Here is a 20,044-nt window from a genome sequence, read left to right as displayed (position 1 = left end):
CTATGTTGCAAATTCTCCAGGTAAATGGATCTATTGGACCATTTTGTTATCATCTACCACACACAGAATTAACAGATTGTAAGTCTAGCTGTAGAATTATTTAAGACAGCCATGCAAATTTGGATTCTTTCTTTCTTTTAACTGAAGTAACTATTTTTAGTTACAGCCTAGAAGCTACTTAGAGAGGGACTGCCTTCCACTTCTTTCATCCCCTGACAATAGCAGGGACTCCATCACTATAGAGCTTTTAGGGACTATTTTGCTGAGATAATAAGCAATCCTTCCTTCATTCCCCTTCTTAAAAGGACCCTCCCTTAACTATATGTCATTTCTGAACCTCAGCCCAACTGTCAGGGCAAAATGTGTGGCAGAACAGTTTTGCAGAAGTTGTGATGAGAAAACATGAAATTAATTTTTGACTTTAAATCCAGAGATGTTACAGATCTTCCAGATTTGCTTAAACATATAACCTGTCTGGCCCTTTTCCATATATGCTCAGTCCCACTCCCCACCCCTATCCCCCCTTTAGATAAATTGTTATTTAGTTTTTATGATAAGCATCCCTACAGCATAGACCACTAGATAGAGGAGTGGCCTCCGAAAATGTGGGTTTGTCACTCATGGATGACAGTAGGAAAAGTGCTCTTCTGCCTCTGCTTCGCTCCTCACAACAGCACAGCAAGTCATGACCACATTACATTTATTACTATAAAAACACTTCACATTTTGTAATAAAATTTATAAGAAATTGGCATCTTTAAGTTCAAAGGAAATGGACCGTTTAATGTAAAAACGTGGCTGTGAATCATAAAGGCTTGATCTGGTCCTGTCACCTAATGTCCATTCCCAGCTCGTGAGTAAACAACTGAGCAATCTCACACTCCATTAACAATAATCTCAGCTATGCTTAATTCCCTTCATTTTGTACATCATGCAAAAATTATCTTTCTGAATTGTTTTACAGCTGACAATTAATACTTTAACAATTGCAGTTCTAGGTATGCTTTTGCTCTGCCCACCAGAAATCCCAGTGGTAGATATGCTACTGAGTTTTGCCTGAGTTGCTTTAAAGTAACATCTTGAAGACTCTACTTACAGTAATTATTATAACACAGAGGTTGAATTAATATGTGCTAAATAGGTTATTAAACAGATCACACATTGTGATAGGTAGTAAATAGCCAAATTAAACAGCTAAATTAATATAGCATGTATAAAAAAGGCTAAAAACCTACTTAAATCAGAACCAGTGACAGATTCACTAAAGTACAGCTGACTGGAATCTAAAATATAGTTAAGATTTCACCCCACATTGTGAAGAAAAACTTGGGAAGTGGTGTTAACTAGTCAACATTTCTATAAGAAATACCAAAGTCACCTTTCATTGCATTGCAATAGGTAGTGATGATGGTGACATTTTTTTTTTTTTTTCCTGCATCTTTTTGCCCTGAGATACAGAAAAGGATGAAGGTATTATGCATATTTTGGTCATTCTACACTGTGTATTTTGCAATGTGATTAGTGACCTTCATATATTGCTTGTCAAAATCTCCATTATTGAGATCTCCATCACCTACTGAATGTAACCAGCTGTGGGGAGGAGCATGATTTATACTTGATTGAATGCAGTGACACTACATAATAATCTAAAGAATGGAAGGAAAAAAGGGAATTTCTAGATGAAAAAGCAAGGACAACTTTAGAATTCTAGAACATAAATCCTTGCATTTGACTTGTTATATCTGTCTGTTTTTGTAGGTATGAAGAAGTAGACTCCACTTATCCCTGAGTTATCCTGTCAGTTCTTGTAGTTCAGTGTTTGCATTCTTCTACTTCATAAACTCATTTGTCCTCTTCTTAACAGCATCAGGTCAAAGCACTGCCTGCATAAAAATACTGAGCTTACTGTTCAGGGAAAACAGACAATAGACCTGCTGTTGCTATATGTATAAAGTCCATATGTTAAAAACTGGAACATTCTCTAGTCTCTTTCCAATGCTGTTATTCTGCAAATTCCTTTAGGATCAGGAGGTAACATTTTTTCCCAGGCAGAACTGTGATTTTTAAGTTAGTAAGGTCTTTTTAAGACTTTGATAGTAAAAGCTAGAGTGGGATGTGTTGCTCTAAGACTTGCCTTAATATAGAACGGATTCTCTTTCTATTACCTCAATAGCATAATAACATTGAAACATCACCAGTACAATTATTCTCTATTACCATGAAAGAAAAATATTCCTGATGAAAGAAAGTAATTGTACATTTCTCAGCAACTGTGTGATGCTCTTGTAACATTCCTCTAATGAGACAAAACCAGGAAGATCAAGAAGTCATGTCATGACAAACCCAAACTGTATATGCACTTAGGAAAAACTGCATATTAGAGATGTTACTGCACTACTCCAGATGCCCCTCTCTCCTTTTGCAGTCAGCATCGTGGTTAAGTAGAAATAGACATTTGATTTTCCCTATGGTATCCTTCTCCCCACAGCCTGTGGATCCCATCTCTGAATGTTTCTTCAGAGGGTCACTGCACTCACAGATCGTCGATGGCTTCCATGATTAAAATTGTTAGTGTTATCTTTAATCAGTTTGCCACGGTCCTGTCCAGGAGCTGTTCCCCTGCTGGGTACAAGAGGGTAATGGCTGGAGAAAGGTCCTGCTGAAGAGCTTGTTGCAGTAGTTTCTTCCTCTGCCCACTTATTAAAAAAATAGTAGCCTTCTTCAGGTGTCCACTTCCTGAGAGGATTCACCTCAGAGGCAGCAAGTACCTGACCTGTGTCCCTAGGAGACACAGCTGCTGCTGCTGCATGTAAAAACGGCGGCACACATAAATGGCTGCTATTTTGGTCAAGGTCATCATTAGATGCAGGTGATGCTACAGGTGCACCAGAAGTAGTTTGTTTTCTTGATCTCAATTTCTGGATTTCAAGATCCTTTTTGTCTTTAGGGAGTTTATCTAGTTGCTGTGCTTTCAGAATCAGAGATGCTCCGTAAGTTTCTCGTAGAGCAAGAATAAAGAACCTGATGAAAGAGGAAGAGAATGGATTCTTACCAGTGGATTATTTCCATAATCTGCATCACATAACACAAATCCAGTTGCTAATTTTCTTGATCTACAGGCATCTGGTAGACACCTTATACCTGGTAGATGAAAGCTGACTCCTGGGTCTTAAAGCAACATTTAACTACACACTTATCTTGACCGGCAGAGTCAACAACATGTATATAAATACTGAATAAACGATAATACAACCACTTGATGGATGAACAGTGCAAGAAAGACACAGAAGCTCACCAAGAGATGCAATATTTGAGAAGACTGAGGTTATATTTATACTGCCAAAACAGGCTAAAGCAGGGATCTTATTTTGATGGTTATAAACCTAGAAATTTAAAAACCTCAGCTTGTGGATTTGCTCAGGAACCAGCAAAGGAAAATGTGTCCTACCTGCCCTTTGTAGGACAGAGAACTTATGTAACTATATACTGTGTGCAGTGAGAGAGCACACGTCCTCTCTCGTCATGTTAGTTTTGTCTGAAAACCAAAGTCTCTTTCAAAGCATCTTTCTATATGATTTGACCTTTACATAGATGGCCTCAATATGCATTTTAAAACAAACGTGGGGACTTTTTGAAATTGCATTAAGAAAGCTCCTGTCTTCACATCCTGCTGCTAAATGTATGCATAAATAAGTATGACAAGATTAAAAAGCTTAACAAACTAGACTATGTACAGAAGGGGAGTCTAAGGCAATGGATTTCAGACCTATCTGCACGAGTAAGAGTGGATAAATACATATTTGCTGCACCTGTGCTCAGGCTGGTCAATCCTGTAGCATCTCAGGTCTGGGAATTGTGCAACTGCTGGTTACAGCTTGGCATCGACGCATAACTACAGAGAGCCCAGGTCAACCTGTGTCTAGCTGGTGTGGATCATCTTGTCCTCTGAATCTTCTGTGCAAGTTGCAGGTTGGTCAGACAGGAGGCCAGAGCAGGGAAAGAGAACTATCTCCCATCCTGTGAACTGCTTTTATTTGCTCCTGCCCTTGCCTTGAGACCTGCAGAGTGTGAGACTTGGTTACCCATCGGGGTGCTGCAGGGCTTCCCAGCAGACCACAACCTGCCTTCCACAGCTGGTTCGTATGGTGAAACCCTCCAAGAGACACGGTGCCTTCCCTTGCCACTGAACGGACACGAAATTCAGATCTCTTCCTCTCAGACTCAGACTCAGCATGAGGTTTTAGTACCTCATGCTGTGTAGTTTGCATCCCAAAACAAGGTTCAGCGGCAGGTTTGAGATGCAGATGCACAGAAGATGCACCGCAAAGTACAGCTGGTGCTTCGAGAACAGCCTGCCCATAGGCAGGGTGCAGGCAGGTCCCCCCGAGTGCCTGCAGCATCTCAGACACACCAGCTAGCACAGAAGGCAGTAGCAAAAGGAAGAGTCGAGAAGAGCAAGGATTTAGCAAAACCTCTAGAAATAAATGGGAATCTTAAGGCTCCAACTGGTTTCTGAAGGAGATCGGGAGCAGACAGTGTGGTGAGATGAACCAACTGAAACTTAAAATTCAGTGCATTTTAACAAAGGGTGGTTTCACCACTGCTGTGATTTGCCGGCACAGCTAAGTTGCAGCGGAAACTAGGGGGTGGATATTCTGTGAACTGAGGACTCTGCAGAAAATAATCTGGGGTACCTACACGGAGGAACAGCAGTCCTCCAACTCTGAAGATTATAAGATACAAATCTTTAAGTTCAGCATCCTGCTGAGGCAACAACTATCTTAACCTTGCCGAATTCCCAAGATGGAGATACAAGTTCTTTAACCACATTCGATGTACCCCTCAGTAGAAAACTCAGGGTCAAAACTGACACTGTGAATGAGGGCTGATCGGAAAACAAAGACCACAGAGGAGTAAAACAGGGTGGAGAAGGATGCCCTGCCTAGAAGACATGAGACCTTACTGAGCTACGTGTTGTTTAGCCTGACCTGAAGTTATATAATGTAACATGAAATCACAAGAGCGTCTCAACTCGCATGTGGAAATAATAAAAATAATTTGAAGAAAAATAGTATCTAGTCTTGAAGGTCCCTTTTTAAACAAAGGCTCAAATTCTAATGCCTTAAAGCACATACAAAATCAGATACTAAAAATATTTTTCCTCATTCTTGCAATACCAGTGTGCTGTGCTACTTCATGACAATTAGGATGAGGAGACTAACAAGACAGTCAAAACCATTTCTTTCATTGTCCAAGCACAAATAAAGATTTTAAGTGGTGCAACTCAGACAAACCCTATCTGCTTACAGAATGATTAAGGTATTAAGCACCAAAAGTAGTACGGTTACTATATAATACATGGGAACATAATCATGATTTTTTTCAAACCGTTTTCTTTTTTTTGGCAGCCTATCAGAATAATTATCCCTCTCCAAATACTCTTCAGCCTCGGTTACCTTTAACATACCTGATTTGTTGCACCGAGCAAAACTAAAATTCCAGATGCAGAAAACTGTTTCATGTAGAAACATGTTCTTAAATTCGGTTGAATAATGTAACGTACACTGTACAATAATGTAAGTACACTGTAATGTACTTCATCAAAGAGAATACATTTTGTAACTCTCAAAGCATATATTTCAAAGACTTGCTTTCTTATCTTCATCAGCTAAACAACATTGTGTTTACGATAGTGAGCAATTATGTAGCAGATTTGTACTGGTAAACTTTGAAGCACCGCAGAAAGAAAGATTTTCTTGATGGGAAAACAAAAGCAGTAGATCTGTAGTGACTTATCTAGGGTTATATAACTGAATAAATTAATGGTTCATGAACTGGAAAGTTGAACCCGGGCATCTGATTTCCACGCTTATCACTGATCCCTGTGTAACACATGTGCATGACACATCACATATCTATACACATCATTATTGTTATGTCACTCAAATGCCTATAAATCCACAAAATGAAAATCGAAAGGAAAAGGGTGCAGCATTCAAACCTTGGCAAGAGTGCGATGGCCGGGGTGATAAGACACAGTAAATAGAAGGTGGGGTCTGAAAGCTGTTTCTCCATGATCCAGTAGGGGTTGGTGGGAGGGTTGCAGACCACGCAGGCGGCGTTGTAGATCAGAGAGAAGATGAGGTAAAACACCACACTGCCCATCATCGCCGCCAACTGGAACAGGGTCTGTAAGCAGGATTGCATGAAATGACTGATGCTTTTGAGACCCTGGCTTTGGGTATAAGACAGGAGGATACAAAGACAGGTTGGAAAGAACATATCCAGTAAGTAGTCCATGTTACTGAATAGTGCAGTAGGAGAAATACCTGGAAATTAACTTACAAAACAACAGTGACAGCGAATACAGTTCTTTAAGAAACACATCCGCATAGATAGAAGTACGTAAAAATTGTGTACTGTCCTGTCCAAGGGCACAGTAGAAGCAAATTCTGTTGTCACTCACAGGAAGGTGTTATCCTGAGGCTAATAACCCTAGCACCTCTGAAATCTCAGTGCATCTGTTACTTTTTGTGACCCAGAATTCAGGTAAATGACCCTGAAAGACAATGTCATGCCTACGCAGTATGCTATGTTCACAAAAGAAAAAGTCACGTGAACAGGACAGGTCAAACACATACCCATGTTTTCATTTCTAGAGCCTGGTGCAAGAGAATGGTCAGGAGGGAGATGGTATTGATGGGGTTTCCAAAGGAAAACACATCTATGTCAGAATCCTCGTATGTCTAGAAAACAGGCAGATAGACTGTGATGAACCCTGACTTTTCAGAAGTGATTTTTTCTGTTTTTTTTCAGGAAGATAGGAGAATGAGAGTATTAATGACCCTGGTTACTTACCATATAGGGGACAAAGAAGCAAACGAGGCTCTGATAGAAGGCATCCAACATTGTAATAACAAAAGTTGACAGCTTGTATATCTGCAGGAGTTCATAGATAACAGTCATTGTAAGGGGACGCGCATCTCTAGTCTGTCCTGCAGACGTAATTGCTGTCTGTTTCTCTTCCATTCAGACTACCATTATAGTTAGCTGGTCTCCCTTCATGAGTAAATGCCTCCTGAGCAGCTGCTACAGACTGAGGGCTTATCTCTGAACAGGCTTTTCCTCTGTGTTAACTACAGACAGACCTTAGGAAGACTAACCAGCCAACTAAGGGTCTTAAAAGCCAAATGTCTTGAATGCCCCAACCCTCCCCAGAAGACCCCATCTATCAAATTCTTTTTCAAACAAAGCTCTTCCTAGAGCTATAAAATTGGTCAAAAATCCTTTCTGTTAAGGTTCCACTGAAACATCTATTTAGTGCCATTTTAATTTGACTACTTGTCATATTTAAACTTATCTAGTGACCCATGCGTCCACAGCTCCAGTGGAGTGGGAGAAGGCTGGGCTCCTCTTGTTTCAATGCAGACAAAATGTTGAAGCAACAACAATGACCTCTTCAAAATGGTAAGGAACATATATATTTGCATATATGTGAGGTCTAAGAGCTCCTAAGAAAACAGATGGAAAGTCCTACAGAGAACCCTCAAATTCTGCACTCCCTTGCCTGAGTTTTTCAAAACAACATTAAACATGATAAGAATCAGCGGTGTTCATCAGTGCTAAAAATCACAATCCAGGATAATAAAAGTAGGTATTAGGAAAAAAGGAGGAGAGAGAAGAATTCCTTAATACCTTGCAATTTTGTGATTTAAAACTAAGGCCACTTAAATTTTTACTCACAAACATTTTCATAGTTTCCTATTCAAAATTTAGGAATTTAGGAATAACTGCTACTGTACTGTATGTCTGTGCCAAACCAGGTATGTACGTCTGTATATGTGTGCTCCTCGCAAACATACAGAGGTCAGACTGGTTTGCTAAACCTGACAGGCAAACTGAGATAAAAACATAACATAATCCAGGCGTATTTTCTGAAGATTACCAATAATGACTAGTCAAAGTAAAAGAAGCAAATAAATGAATGAGTTCATGCCTGGAACAGTCTAGACACCAAACTGTGACAAAATCCTTTATGTATTTCTGAACCTGAGAGTAGAAAAAAAAATGTCGGGCTGTTTATTGATTTAAGGGTTTGTGTTTTCTTGTCGGTTTTTGCTGTAGTCTTTTCAATAAACTTTGCTTTGTCAGTAGGTTGAGACTGCGAAGCACCAGATCTGAGCAAAGTTTAGGCAGGGACCATCTAAATTATTTTACCCTCATTCATTACATTTCTCATCGTGTTTTATTTATTTCTCCCAATGTCTTCACTGAGAAATTTTCTCGATATATGGCATGTACATATATACGTACACACACATATTTGCTCCCTCATCTCTTCTTCAGACCAGAAACGCCAAACACAGGACAGATTCACTAGCACATCACTTACTATAACGCAGCACATCGGTACCAGACAGGATCGCTCCATTTATTTAATGGCAGAATAAACTTTCCCATTTACATCTTCCAACCATGACCAAGCACCCAGCCTCACTTCCAAGGAAAAACTTCAAACACATGTTCACCAGTTCTTCTGACAGCTACAATTATACCTTCTTTTAGTGTATGTCAGTAAACTAGAAACCATAAGTGGATCATTTGATTCCAAGGAAGTCTGAATTCTTCTCTTCCTTCCCTCCTCACAAAACCAAAAAACTTGTGGTCCTTTGGCTTATCAAGCAATCAAGACATACCTCTGAATTTTGTCCATTCTTGTACAACTCGGGCAAACCTAGAAGTGTTTCTGCAGAAACATCTCTATCCAGGACTCCAAAGAGAAGAGGGGGCACGGAGGTGAAGAAGAGGTTGAAAAAAATCATCTGCCAGTAATCTATCATAGTGCTGCCTGAGAACCCGCAGAAGAACTGGTACCAGAAGAGCAGGTTGACGTAGCTCTGTGAAGCAGATACAAACAGTACATCCTGTTAGGAGCTGAGCTGTGGCTCCCCACACGTGCAGCAGCACATCCTTCAGGCTGAGGTGATTTCATTTTTCTTTGGGTTCTGGGAACCGTGAAGCTGCACCTTTCCTGTGGCCTCTCCTTTACATCCCCTTCCTTTCCCCACGCCTGCTCCTTACTGTTACAGGTGATCTCAACCTTTTATTTTGCAATGTACAGATGGTCTATGTCTTACATAGTTCCACCTGTGAGGTTTAGGTAGTACATTGGTTATTGACAGAGTCTCCCAAGGATGCACTATTTTGGTTAAAGGTACCATCAGGAGACAGCTCTGCACTTTATTCCATAAAGCAGTGTACCTTAAAGGTCTACTTCACACCGATCCACTGTGATACAGCTTTTTCAAAGCCATTAGGTTTCTTTAAGAAAATAGCAGACAATAATGAAGTAAGCTGTTCACAGCTCTGAGCACCAGATTTTAAAATCCTTTTACAAACCAGTTGTCTGTGCGGAATCAAAGGCCTCCTGCTCCCTAATGGTGCTGGGGAGATAATAGAGCAGCATCATCTCAGTCTGGAGAACTACTTCGCATTGCAAATAAATATCCTTTGAACTCTAAAAGGATGCCCAATCAAGGAAAAAAAAAAGTTTCCATTTCCACTACAAACTTTAACAGTGATAAGAAGTAATTTTTATTCAAAATTATTACAAAAAATGCAGATACTTTCAATTCTAAGTAGTCTTTCATGCTCAGAGTGTATTTCATGTCAAATGGACTTGTTTGCACAGTCTTGTAGAAACTGTATTACTATCAGCTTTTTCCACTTTACATTATTCTTCAATGCACAGCTCATTTGCATATACATTAAATTTTTAATAAAAATGCCAGATATGACTGCATCATTACTTGCAAGTGGTTCCTATCAAATTAAATGCAAAAATTCAGAGGTTTCACAGGCAACCAATTCTTAGTGCAGAGTCATCTTCTACATTGTAGCACTAATAATCTGCTCTTCCTTATGCAAATTTTATTTTGAGGCTCATGGGTATTATTAATAAAGTTTCTTGAACTACCATATAAAAGTTACTAAGCCTCGAGTCCTTTTCCCTCTGGAATAATGCTATTTCAAAATATATTTAGAACCCATATTTTCTAGAATGCTTTATGCAGCACATTACTAGGAAGGGGGTAGCATACTATAAACTTGCAAAGTGAAGAAACAGGGATGTAGCTTCATAAAAACTAAGACAATATAGCTTGCAAACACCAAAACGAACACACACACACACCCCACCCCCAAGCCCTGGATTTAACCCTTGCTAGGATGAAAACTTACAGAATTTTAATAATCTTACCACATTTTTGTAGAAAAAGTAAATCACCATCTTTGCCAGGCGAGCATAACACCAATGTCCATGGACAAGAAGCAGTTTTTTGAGATGCTTAAATCGGGATATTGCAAAGTCACTAGCCATCACAGCCTTTGGTAAAAAGCATAGAAGTAAATTTACAATATATCTTTTCCCCACCCAATATGATGAAATTTGAACACGAACATTGAAATTATTTCTATTATTGAATACTCTAGCAAAAATACACACCTTGGGAAAACAGCTGGAACTTTCTATCTCTGCAAAACTCTCCATCTTAGGAGAATGAGGAAGGGAGATGTGTGGGAAAGGATTTGGGGCTGAAAACACTTGAAAGAGAATCAACAAAACCCGGAAATGCTGTAGCAGAGATGATTCAGAAACCAGGTGCCAACCTAACACTGGACAGGCATCTGCTAATTTTCCAGGCTTATGAGCAAACACACGTTTGCCCATGCATGCTAATTGTTGGCTCAAAACACTTTTTTGGCTGGACCCATAATTATAAACTGAATTTTAATTTATGACAGTAATGATACCAACTTGCATTTTTAACTTACGAAGCAGCAAGAGACTGCATGACGAAAGAGGAAAGGAAATAAATTGAAGGGATACCTGCATGCCTTCTTGGCCAGATATTCCAATTCCAACATCAGCTGCTTGAATCATACTTACATCATTTGCACCATCACCTGGAATGGGAAGACGGGAGGGAATGAGAAAGGTGCAAGAAAGGGTGCTTAATACAAAATGCCTGTATCAGTACAAGGAAAAGAACCCCTAGCCTTGCTAATGATATTCTACATTGCATCTTAACTAAGGTAACTGATGCTGAGCATCAAGCAATCATGAACTCTAGGCTCTGATCTTGGTTGGAACATTCTCCTTTACAGGAGATCTAGATCCACCAGGGCTAAGGTCGACATTGGGACCAGCTGGGTGGTGGCACAGACACCCTGACACCATCTACGTCTGCCTTGTTTTGTATATTTCTGCTTGGTGAACTCCATATGCTCAGCAACATGCTTTGCAGTGCCCTACTTCACTGAACTCTCCAAATTATATGATACATTTGATTGCAGCTGACAACGTAACAAGCCCGTTTCAGGAGTTATTCTGCTCATTTCAACTTGCAGCAATATATTACATACATAAACAAATGTCCATGGAAAGAACAGCCATGGTTGCTGCCTGCAATGCAGAGACTGTGAATTAGGTTAGCTGGTAAAGCAAAATAAATGAAGCAGGAGGCTGAAAGCTTATGTTTTGAACTCCAAGGCAAAGCAAGAAATTTTAAAATACATCAGACACTTCCTTTTCTGTTTGGCCCACGGAGGTGTATTTTTTAGTTTTAAGTCATAAAAATCAATTCTGCAAGGATTTCAGGGGGATCACCTGCCAAAAGTAGAGCAGGAAACTCAGAGCATTTCACATTATTTGGAGGTAAAAACCAAACAACTCAGTGCTTAATACCACTCTGGGGATACCTCCATTTTCACCAGTTGGGAAAGTCTGACAGTAAAAGGCCTTTTTGGAAAGACAAACCAGTGACTAGTGTTGACTGCTTTCCATGCCCAAAGCACGGGGATTCTGGAGGGAATGTGTATACATGCTTGTACTGGTGTGCATGAAAGGGACTGCTGGGGGGTTCTGAGTGTTGGGTGCCTTCATTTTGTTTAAATGTTGGGTGCCAGATTTGCTCAGTGAAAGCTGAAGAAAGGACTTCCATATGTTTTTTGATCAGGAAGATTATACAATATATTGTACAATATAGTCCACGCATTTCCATGACTCATAAAGAAAGGACCTGTTTCAGAACAGTGCGGTTCAGGGTGGGGGTACCTATCGACAGGGTCATCACTCCGAGCTGCCTCCGGACGAGCTTGACCACCATGCTCTTCTGCAGCGGGGTGGACCGGCAGCACAGCACCGAGCGGCAGTGCTTCGTCAGCGCCAGGAACTTCTTCTCCAGCCCCCCCTGGAAGATGACGTTCAGCGTCCGTCCGTCAACTACCAGTCCAAACTCAGGGCTGGGGGCCTCCTGGGCTGAGAAAGATGCTGGGATAATGCCAAAAAGTTTCCTCTGTGGTTTTTCAGCCTCGTAATTCTTCCTCACCTCTTCCAAGGTTAAATTCAAGAGAGATTCGCAAGTTTCCTGTGAGAAAACAGAAGTGGTTCTAGAAATAGTTATCTCCATCTCCCTTTACAGCACAGCACCTTACAAAGTCTGTGTTTGTATGATCGTGCCGGTGGGTTATAAGCCTATCAGATAAACATTAGGGAAAACTGACTGAGAAACACACTAAATCATCAGACTGGAGATTATGCCAATGGCGTCATCAAATCCTTTGGTGAAAACACTGCACATCTTATCAGCTAGTTAGCTGTAGTAAGGAATGATTTTAAAAGAAAAGAAAAGAAAATAATCTTCACATCAGGAGGACATATTTGTAATTTGTGATGCTGAGAGTTCAGAAATTTAGAAAAAAAATTGCTTTCTATTCTAAAGGAGATTAAAAAAAATCTGGTTCTGATATGAATGATGTGAGATACTACAGCATTTTCTTCCCTCAGAAATAAACTGCAGTAGAGAAACAAGACATTCAGATTTTCAAAATCACCCAGTAACTTTTACAGTTTGGCTTTTTCTAGGTCACAAATCAGGTGTGTGTCACTGGAACTAAAGAAATAAAACTTTGTATTGCCCAGCAATGTGCCTCAAACTCAGCCCCTGTCTTTCTCTCTTATCAAACCTGCTTCCTTTTGGACCGAATTCACCTCTTCGATGCAAACAACCAGAAGTGACTTAGTATCAAACACAAACAGATTTAAGGGGTGCACTTTTACCTCTCCCATACAGGTCTCCTAAACTGGCACACCACTACCAGATAAACCCCAGAATGATCTAAAAGTTGTTTTGCTTCCTGTTAATGCTAAAAGTCCTCCTTCTGTGGCATGACACTGAATACCTGAGGAGCTAATCACTCCCTTTTCTACCTTTTCTGTCAGCTTTATTGAGTGATGATTCAGTTCTAAAATGTTATTTTCACTTTATGTTGCATAAGGTACATGTGTAGGATGTTTGCAAGATTTAAATTACACTGAAGTGGGAGGTTCTGGAATCAAATGTACCTCTGATATCTAATAAAAAGCTGCATCTAGACTGCACACTCAAAACCTCTAAAAAGTGTTGAAGAAGCATCGGCTTTCTGTGAACAAACCAAAAATCGTAGCGGAAATTCTTGGTTTGCCTTGGCTTGCCTTTGTAAATGAATCCTCCAAACTCTCTTTGTTCTGCTTCTGCCTGGAAGATACTTAATTTTCAGTGTCTGAACGAGCTGTTGGACTCAGGGGGCAAACCGAGTCCCTTCCCACTGAAGGCAGTTCAAGGGTTAACTTTGGCAAAATTAATGGGTTAAATGCTTTGTATGCATTATTTTTTTCACCCCAACTGCTGCCATTGGGAGACTGCCAGAACCAGTGTCCTCGGCTGCATTTTGAAAGGGAGGGAACTAAATCTTATTGTGGAGCGACTCCAGTGCCCCCTGGACCACACGTGTTCACACAAGCGCCCATACATGCGCAGCTGGCACCTGGGCCTATGGAGGGCCGTATAGGGTGCTATAGGTGAGTGCATGTGCCTGTGTTTCCTGGAGCTGGGGTGGTCCTGCCTGCAGCATCACTTCTCTGACAGAAACCGTCTTCTAATTTCCATCCTAAATGTATTCATTCTGCCTTCCGTTAAAGCAGATATGCGTATCAAATGAAATTACACATTGAAGCAAGGAATGTATTCCATGCCAAATTCCATATCATCTTTGCGTGTTTCCCTATTTCCATGACATTAAAAGAGACAGACATTTGCATAGGATTTTATTCTTGTTTGGAGAACTACTAACTGCAGACAAAAGCAGCTAGAAAGTAGGCCATCTAACTGCTCTATACAAATTGCCTATCACAAGAAAAACAGTCTGTACTTTAACTATGCTTAATTAATCCTCACGATAGCTTTATAGGGAAAGGCAAGCTTGTATCAGTAAACCCTCTTCTATGGGGAGAAAAACCGAGGCAACTGAGATCAGTGCCTTGCCCACTCACAGGAAGAACCTGCATCCCCACCTCATCCTCCTGTCCATCCCGGGCAGGGCTTGTCTCATGATAACTGCTGGTATGGCTGAGCAGGGGTCACCAGCGTACGCCTGATGAAAGGGACAGGGCAGCACGCTGGGAAGGGGCAGTGGCTGCAGCCTGGGGCACCGCGGGGGCATCCAGGGCTGCTCAGGAAGGAAGAGCTCACTAGCAAGAAAATGACAAAGGGCATCACAGCTGGCATTTTGGACCCTACTTCTGGGCTTTAGAAATGATCAGGGCTGACTTCTCCTTAGCAAACAGGTCTGGTTTCACCATGATGCCTGAACTTGCTTTTCCCTAAATCCACCTCAGAAAGCCATCTGTCCCACCAGGATGCCCGGAGGGGCAAATCCTAGGCTGTGCACAGTGGTGGCCATTCTGTGTCCTGAAAGCGAGGCGTGGTTTTCCTGGTACCCTGCTTATGTTGCTTCACAACCTGCAAAAGCCAAGGTTGCTTTTCTGAAGCCTTTTATTTTCACCATCCTTAATGGCACTTACCCTCTTTGAAAGGTAGGACTCTATTTTCTCTCTGTACAGATGGTTTCAGGAATAGCCATAGATTGCACCACAGATTGTTCCCTGTATTTTAGTGAGTCACAGGAGCTGACAGACACGCCCTTGAAGTGATTATCCTCATTTTGGAGTAAGTTTGCTTTGCCTACTGCCTGACCTTCTATTGCCCACGGAAATTCAGGGAATATCTGTACACATCCACAACTACGTGCACCACCACGGAATGTCAAGAAAGTGACTGCGTTTTTAACTGGCTCACAAGAACTATATTTAGGTTTCCAAGAAGGTAAAATGCTGCTTACACAAAAAGATACTGGATTAAATTGTTCACTAATAAATAATTAAGTCTAATCCTATTAGGGGACATGCAACTAGGAAGTTCTTAATTCAATTAAATCTACACCTGCATAATTTTTCCAGACGGACTCATACAGCACTTTCCAAATGTCTTTCTACAGATATCAACTAGGTTTAAAATCTCATTCTAACTGAAATTTCCATTGCAAGGTGAAAAGCTAGATATCAATATTATTAAGGAATCAGGCACTTAAACTGCATATTACCTTCTTTCTAAAGCTCACTATTCAGGTAATTTTTTGAAAGAATATTTTCATTTGGAAAAATCATTGTATTTTAATTGAACAAAACTCTATATAACTGTCTTGTGTTTTAATTCATCCTGATATATGTGGTCTAAAGAGTTCCTGGCCTAACGTTGCTACGTGGGTTTTTCGTTGGTTGTTTTGTGTTGAACGCAGCCTAAAGCAAAACAATGTCAAGCTGCAAGACACGAAGAAAGGAGAAATTGCAAATTCTGTGCTTCTCTCTGTACTCACCTTATTTTCGGTGTTAATGGTGAAGACGGTGTCTCTCTGGTTCAGGAGTTTACAGGAATATGCAATGTTAACTGCTGTTTCCTGCTTGTCTCCTGTCAGCACCCAGACTTGTATCCCGGCTTCTCGAAGTGCAGCAATAGTGTCAGGCACTCCATCCTGCAGGCGATCTTCAATCCCTGTTGCTCCTGGGGAAACAGGAAAAGGAGTAGCGCATGAGTTTTCTTTCCTTTTGGAAGTCATGTTGCTATTTTCTTTTTTCAGAATTTTGACTCCCAGTTGTGACCCTGAACTTATCAAGAGCTGAGCCAAGGCATTGCCCAGCAAATAAACACACAGGCACAAGATCTGCATTAGGATTAAGATCTGAATATGTCAGCAATCAAGTTCTAGCTCTTCATTTTACTCATAGCTAGAACGATACCTTACATTGCTTCTTAATAATCCAAAATTGCAATGTACTGGCAGAGGAATTATACCATACGCATTTTTAAAATACTGCATTAAGACCCTTTAAAACAACCAGAAAAGATGGACTGTGACTATTTAATGAATGCTATCCCTGTTGTCAAGTTAGACACTTCACCCATCAAAGGGAGAAGAAAGGGTACAGCAAGTTTTCTTTTTGAAAATGTGCAAACTTTGAAGCAGATGCCAACACTCATCCTGATGGTAAATCACCCTCTGAACGTTGCAATGCTCCTTACCTCTTCCACTAGAGGTCAGCTTGAAGATGCTGTAGCTGTGATACATTAAAAATAGGTATTGATTTAAGCTAAAAGAACACTTTTTGTGAAATAAAGTATGAAAGCACACAGACCCTTAAGAGCTGGCAAAGATAACAGATTTTGACAGATCTACATTACCTTTTATGTGGTTCTGCTTATGGCATATACTGTTATTACTCTAATTTTTAAATCAGTGCAGAGATTATGAGAAGCCATAATGCTAATAGTTTGCAATCACAGAAATTCAGGATAACGAAGTATGGGCATAGATTTTATTCACAGAAAGATGAGACTGAGACAACTCTGAAAATCAAATTCCTAAGGAACAAAATGTTTGGAAACAAGATAGAAAAGAAAGCTCTGCAGTGTTCCATAGTTTAACAGAATAGTGTTGCTAGATATGACAGTGATGGATGATGCACAAGTGCCAATGCACGGAACTTTTAACGTGAAATATCCTTTAACAAAGTGCAGCAAGCAAACATGACAATACAACAAGAGCAGGAATTCACTAGCAAAAGTGCTTGTGTGTTCAAGTTACCATTTTTTATAATACAGTTTAATTAACAAAATGCCCTTGGAATTTGTGCTCAAATGTGACGTTAATTTACAGTATTTTATAGGTCTGTCTAAGGACACAGACACATGATGGAATTATGGGAACGTCATTATCGACCATGTTAGCTGAGCCACAGTAACAGCTGAGGTACACATTCTTTGCTCCGGCCACATGACAGTTTCAGCACACTTTTTTAAAAGTTACTTTTTACTTTTTTTTTTTTTTACTTTTACTTTTTTAAAGTTACTGCTATTCAAAATGCATGAGAACTTGCTTAAACACTGTCATTGGACTGTATACCCTAGCCCTGAGATTTCCAAACCTCAAAGGAAGACTTTTGATATAAATTAGTATAAGCTGTTGTCTGATTGCCAAGAATATCACAGGAGAGCAAGTGATACTTCATGCAATGACAATTCTTATTTTTAGCTACCCAGCAAGGTGAGTTTGGTCTCCAGATGCTGCGTTGTCTCCATTAACAGCTCATCTCTGTTGTCAATTGCAGCTTCTGCCTCCCGACGAAAATTGGCCCATTTTTGAAACTCATCTTCATTCAAGACCTGCATAACACAGTTTAAACAGAGCTCATTTTTAAATTTAAATAAGAGAAGAATCCTAACATTCTGGATCACAGAGACTTAACTCCTATCCAGGCTAGTAAAGTAGTGTGTCATTTTAAAGTAACACAAACTTTTCCAAGAGAAGACTGCAACAACTAGTAATAATGAGAAAAATAGACGTGCCTTCCTGTTTGTATAAATGGCCTGTAGCTGAACTTAAAACCACGACCTAGAGAAACTCTTGACCACACAGCCCTTAGCTGGGACTCTGACTTCAAACACGCCATTCCTGAAGGTTGCTCTGCATTTCTCCAGAGCTTCAATATGATCTATTTGTTGCCCATAGACAACTTCTGTATTAAAGTATCATGCTAAGATGTACTAAACCAGGCTGAGGACAAGATTTTTGAAAGCTGAATGCCAAGCAAAACAGAAGAAGGTTGGCTCCTCTGTGTGTTTTTTTTATTTCTTGCATGGAATCACTCTAGAGAAGGTCAGCTAGAGTTACCATAAGAGAAACAGAAATGAATGTTTTGAGGCTGAACAAAAATCCATCATCTGCTCGCACTGAGGAAAAGAAGGGGAAAAGAGACTGCAGAGTAATCAAATAGAGGGACAAAAAGATGTGCTCTGTCTGGCTTGTTCTCTGAGGCAGAAAGAATTATAACCATTACATGTTTCTAATAAATCTATTGACATGTACAGAGCACAGCTGTAAACAATATTAGGCTAATGCCCTCCTACCTTCTTAGCTATGCACAGAGTTCTTAGGCCATCACGGGCATAGCAGTCCAGATGCTTCTGTGTTTTTTCTTTTATTCTTTTCATTCTCTTCTCTGCATAAATGTCATCTGTGAAATGCAGGGAAAAGATTCTGTATTTTAAGCACAGATCATTGCAGACCTAATGGTCTAAGGTTAAAAAAAGAGTGGGCATTAGATAAAACTGGATTCCTGTATAATAAAAATTCCTTTAAAAGTTCAAAGGCTGTGCATAAACTGAAAGCTTGTTAAAAGTCCTTGTTTCCTTTAAGTTAACATTACTTGGAGTTTTTTTTTTTTTGTTTGTTTGTTAAAGTTATAGTACTCTTGCTGACAAGCTGAAATACTGTGGTCCAGCCTTTATGACAGTATTATTGCAGGGTACACAATCCACATGGATTAGTGCTGTCAGTGAATTTTAATAAGCCCATTCCGTATTCTAAACACTACCCAGGTTAAATAAATACCTTAGTTCTGATCTGCAAGGGTAACACTAGAGAAAACTCACTCTCCTTTTTATACTTCTAATGCCTAGATATGCTATTTCGTGCAGAAAAGACCACCGCAAACTTCTTGCGCTTCTTTGCAGGAGACATATCAGAAATAGCTCAATGACTAACTACCTTTGGCAGAGTCTTCCAGCAAGTCCATTATAACAGAGTCAGCTCCTTTTGTGTAGACAACAATCTCCTTGGTTAGAGGGTGTCTCACCACTACAGACATCCTTTTCCTCACTGAATCAAATCCCAAAGTGTAGAGAATATCGAAAGTCAGGAGCGTGCCTTGTGGCAATCGTACGGTCACCTGTTCGGGAGTTCGGGACACTAAAGTAAAACTATATGCCTGGGCAGCGTAGACAAGCGCTGCCTCGTCTGGGCTCTCAGCCTCATAACAAAAGTCTGTCGGCAAAGAACTGCTAGTCATAGATTGAAAAACCTCATCCAAGGAAGCGCTCCCAGTATCTGTGCTGCCTTTGCCCTGTAGCTCGCTGCCTCTGCCGCTGGCACAGCAGTTGTCATCATTGTCACAGCAACCCAAGGCAGCCAGATGTTCCTCAGCGTTCTTCGCACTGAAGCTAGCGCCTAGGTCTGAACTAGACTGAGATGATGAAAAAGACTGACTAAGGCTTGCTAATTTTAGCCGTTGAAATATCTGATGAATCTTCTCCAGGGTGATTCCCGACTGTTTTATTGGTAGTGGGATTGTGACCTGGAAATATGAGAAAACCCATGGTTAAAAATAAATAAATGTGAGCTACTAGCTACTTTTCAAAATTTCAGTGTGTTTTTCTGTATCTAAATGAATATAACTAGAAAAGCAATTTTTTATTTTTCCCTGTTTGACTGTGGTAGGGGAATTCAGTACAGGAGTCATAGGTAAGTTGGCACCCAAATTTGATGCTGATTTGTATCTCTACCTCTGAACCAGAGATGGAAACAAGCCTCTTGTAGTTCCGTCAATGGCCTGGGAGGTCAGAGAAAACACAGTTTGTTCAACATATTTCTTACAGTATATATAAACTCGAAAAGAAAAAAATGTAAACACTGTGGTAGCCATAGCTATTCTCAGAATAGCTTAGAATATCCTTAAAAAGGATATACACAGACAGGAAAACAGCAGATATTGCACAAAAGGTAAAAGAGCTAGAGGAGAACTCCCAAACAAACTATTTTTCACCATTTCAGG

The 20,044-nt window shown here is 40.2% G+C and overlaps 1 protein-coding gene across 1 annotated transcript in view; it reads right to left on the bottom strand.

The window, feature by feature from the left end:
* Positions 1-683: 683 nt before the first annotated feature.
* Positions 684-20,044, bottom strand: part of ATP10B (ATPase phospholipid transporting 10B (putative)) — a 60,544-nt gene continuing 41,183 nt past the window's right edge. Inside the window, exons 12-23 of the mRNA XM_027778743.2 lie at positions 18,982-19,567; positions 18,342-18,448; positions 17,471-17,597; positions 15,754-15,938; positions 12,116-12,428; positions 10,889-10,965; positions 10,259-10,384; positions 8,697-8,897; positions 6,859-6,939; positions 6,642-6,746; positions 6,002-6,189; positions 684-3,021 (exon numbers count right to left, since the gene is read on the bottom strand). Coding sequence (XP_027634544.2) covers positions 2,517-3,021; positions 6,002-6,189; positions 6,642-6,746; positions 6,859-6,939; positions 8,697-8,897; positions 10,259-10,384; positions 10,889-10,965; positions 12,116-12,428; positions 15,754-15,938; positions 17,471-17,597; positions 18,342-18,448; positions 18,982-19,567 — 2,601 coding nt within the window. The 3' untranslated portion in view covers positions 684-2,516. The remainder of the gene's footprint in view (positions 3,022-6,001; positions 6,190-6,641; positions 6,747-6,858; positions 6,940-8,696; positions 8,898-10,258; positions 10,385-10,888; positions 10,966-12,115; positions 12,429-15,753; positions 15,939-17,470; positions 17,598-18,341; positions 18,449-18,981; positions 19,568-20,044) is intronic.

Source organism: Falco peregrinus, chromosome 8, assembly GCF_023634155.1.
Source record: "Falco peregrinus isolate bFalPer1 chromosome 8, bFalPer1.pri, whole genome shotgun sequence".
Classification (NCBI taxonomy): domain Eukaryota; kingdom Metazoa; phylum Chordata; class Aves; order Falconiformes; family Falconidae; genus Falco; species Falco peregrinus.
This window is presented reverse-complemented; position numbering and strand designations above follow the sequence as displayed.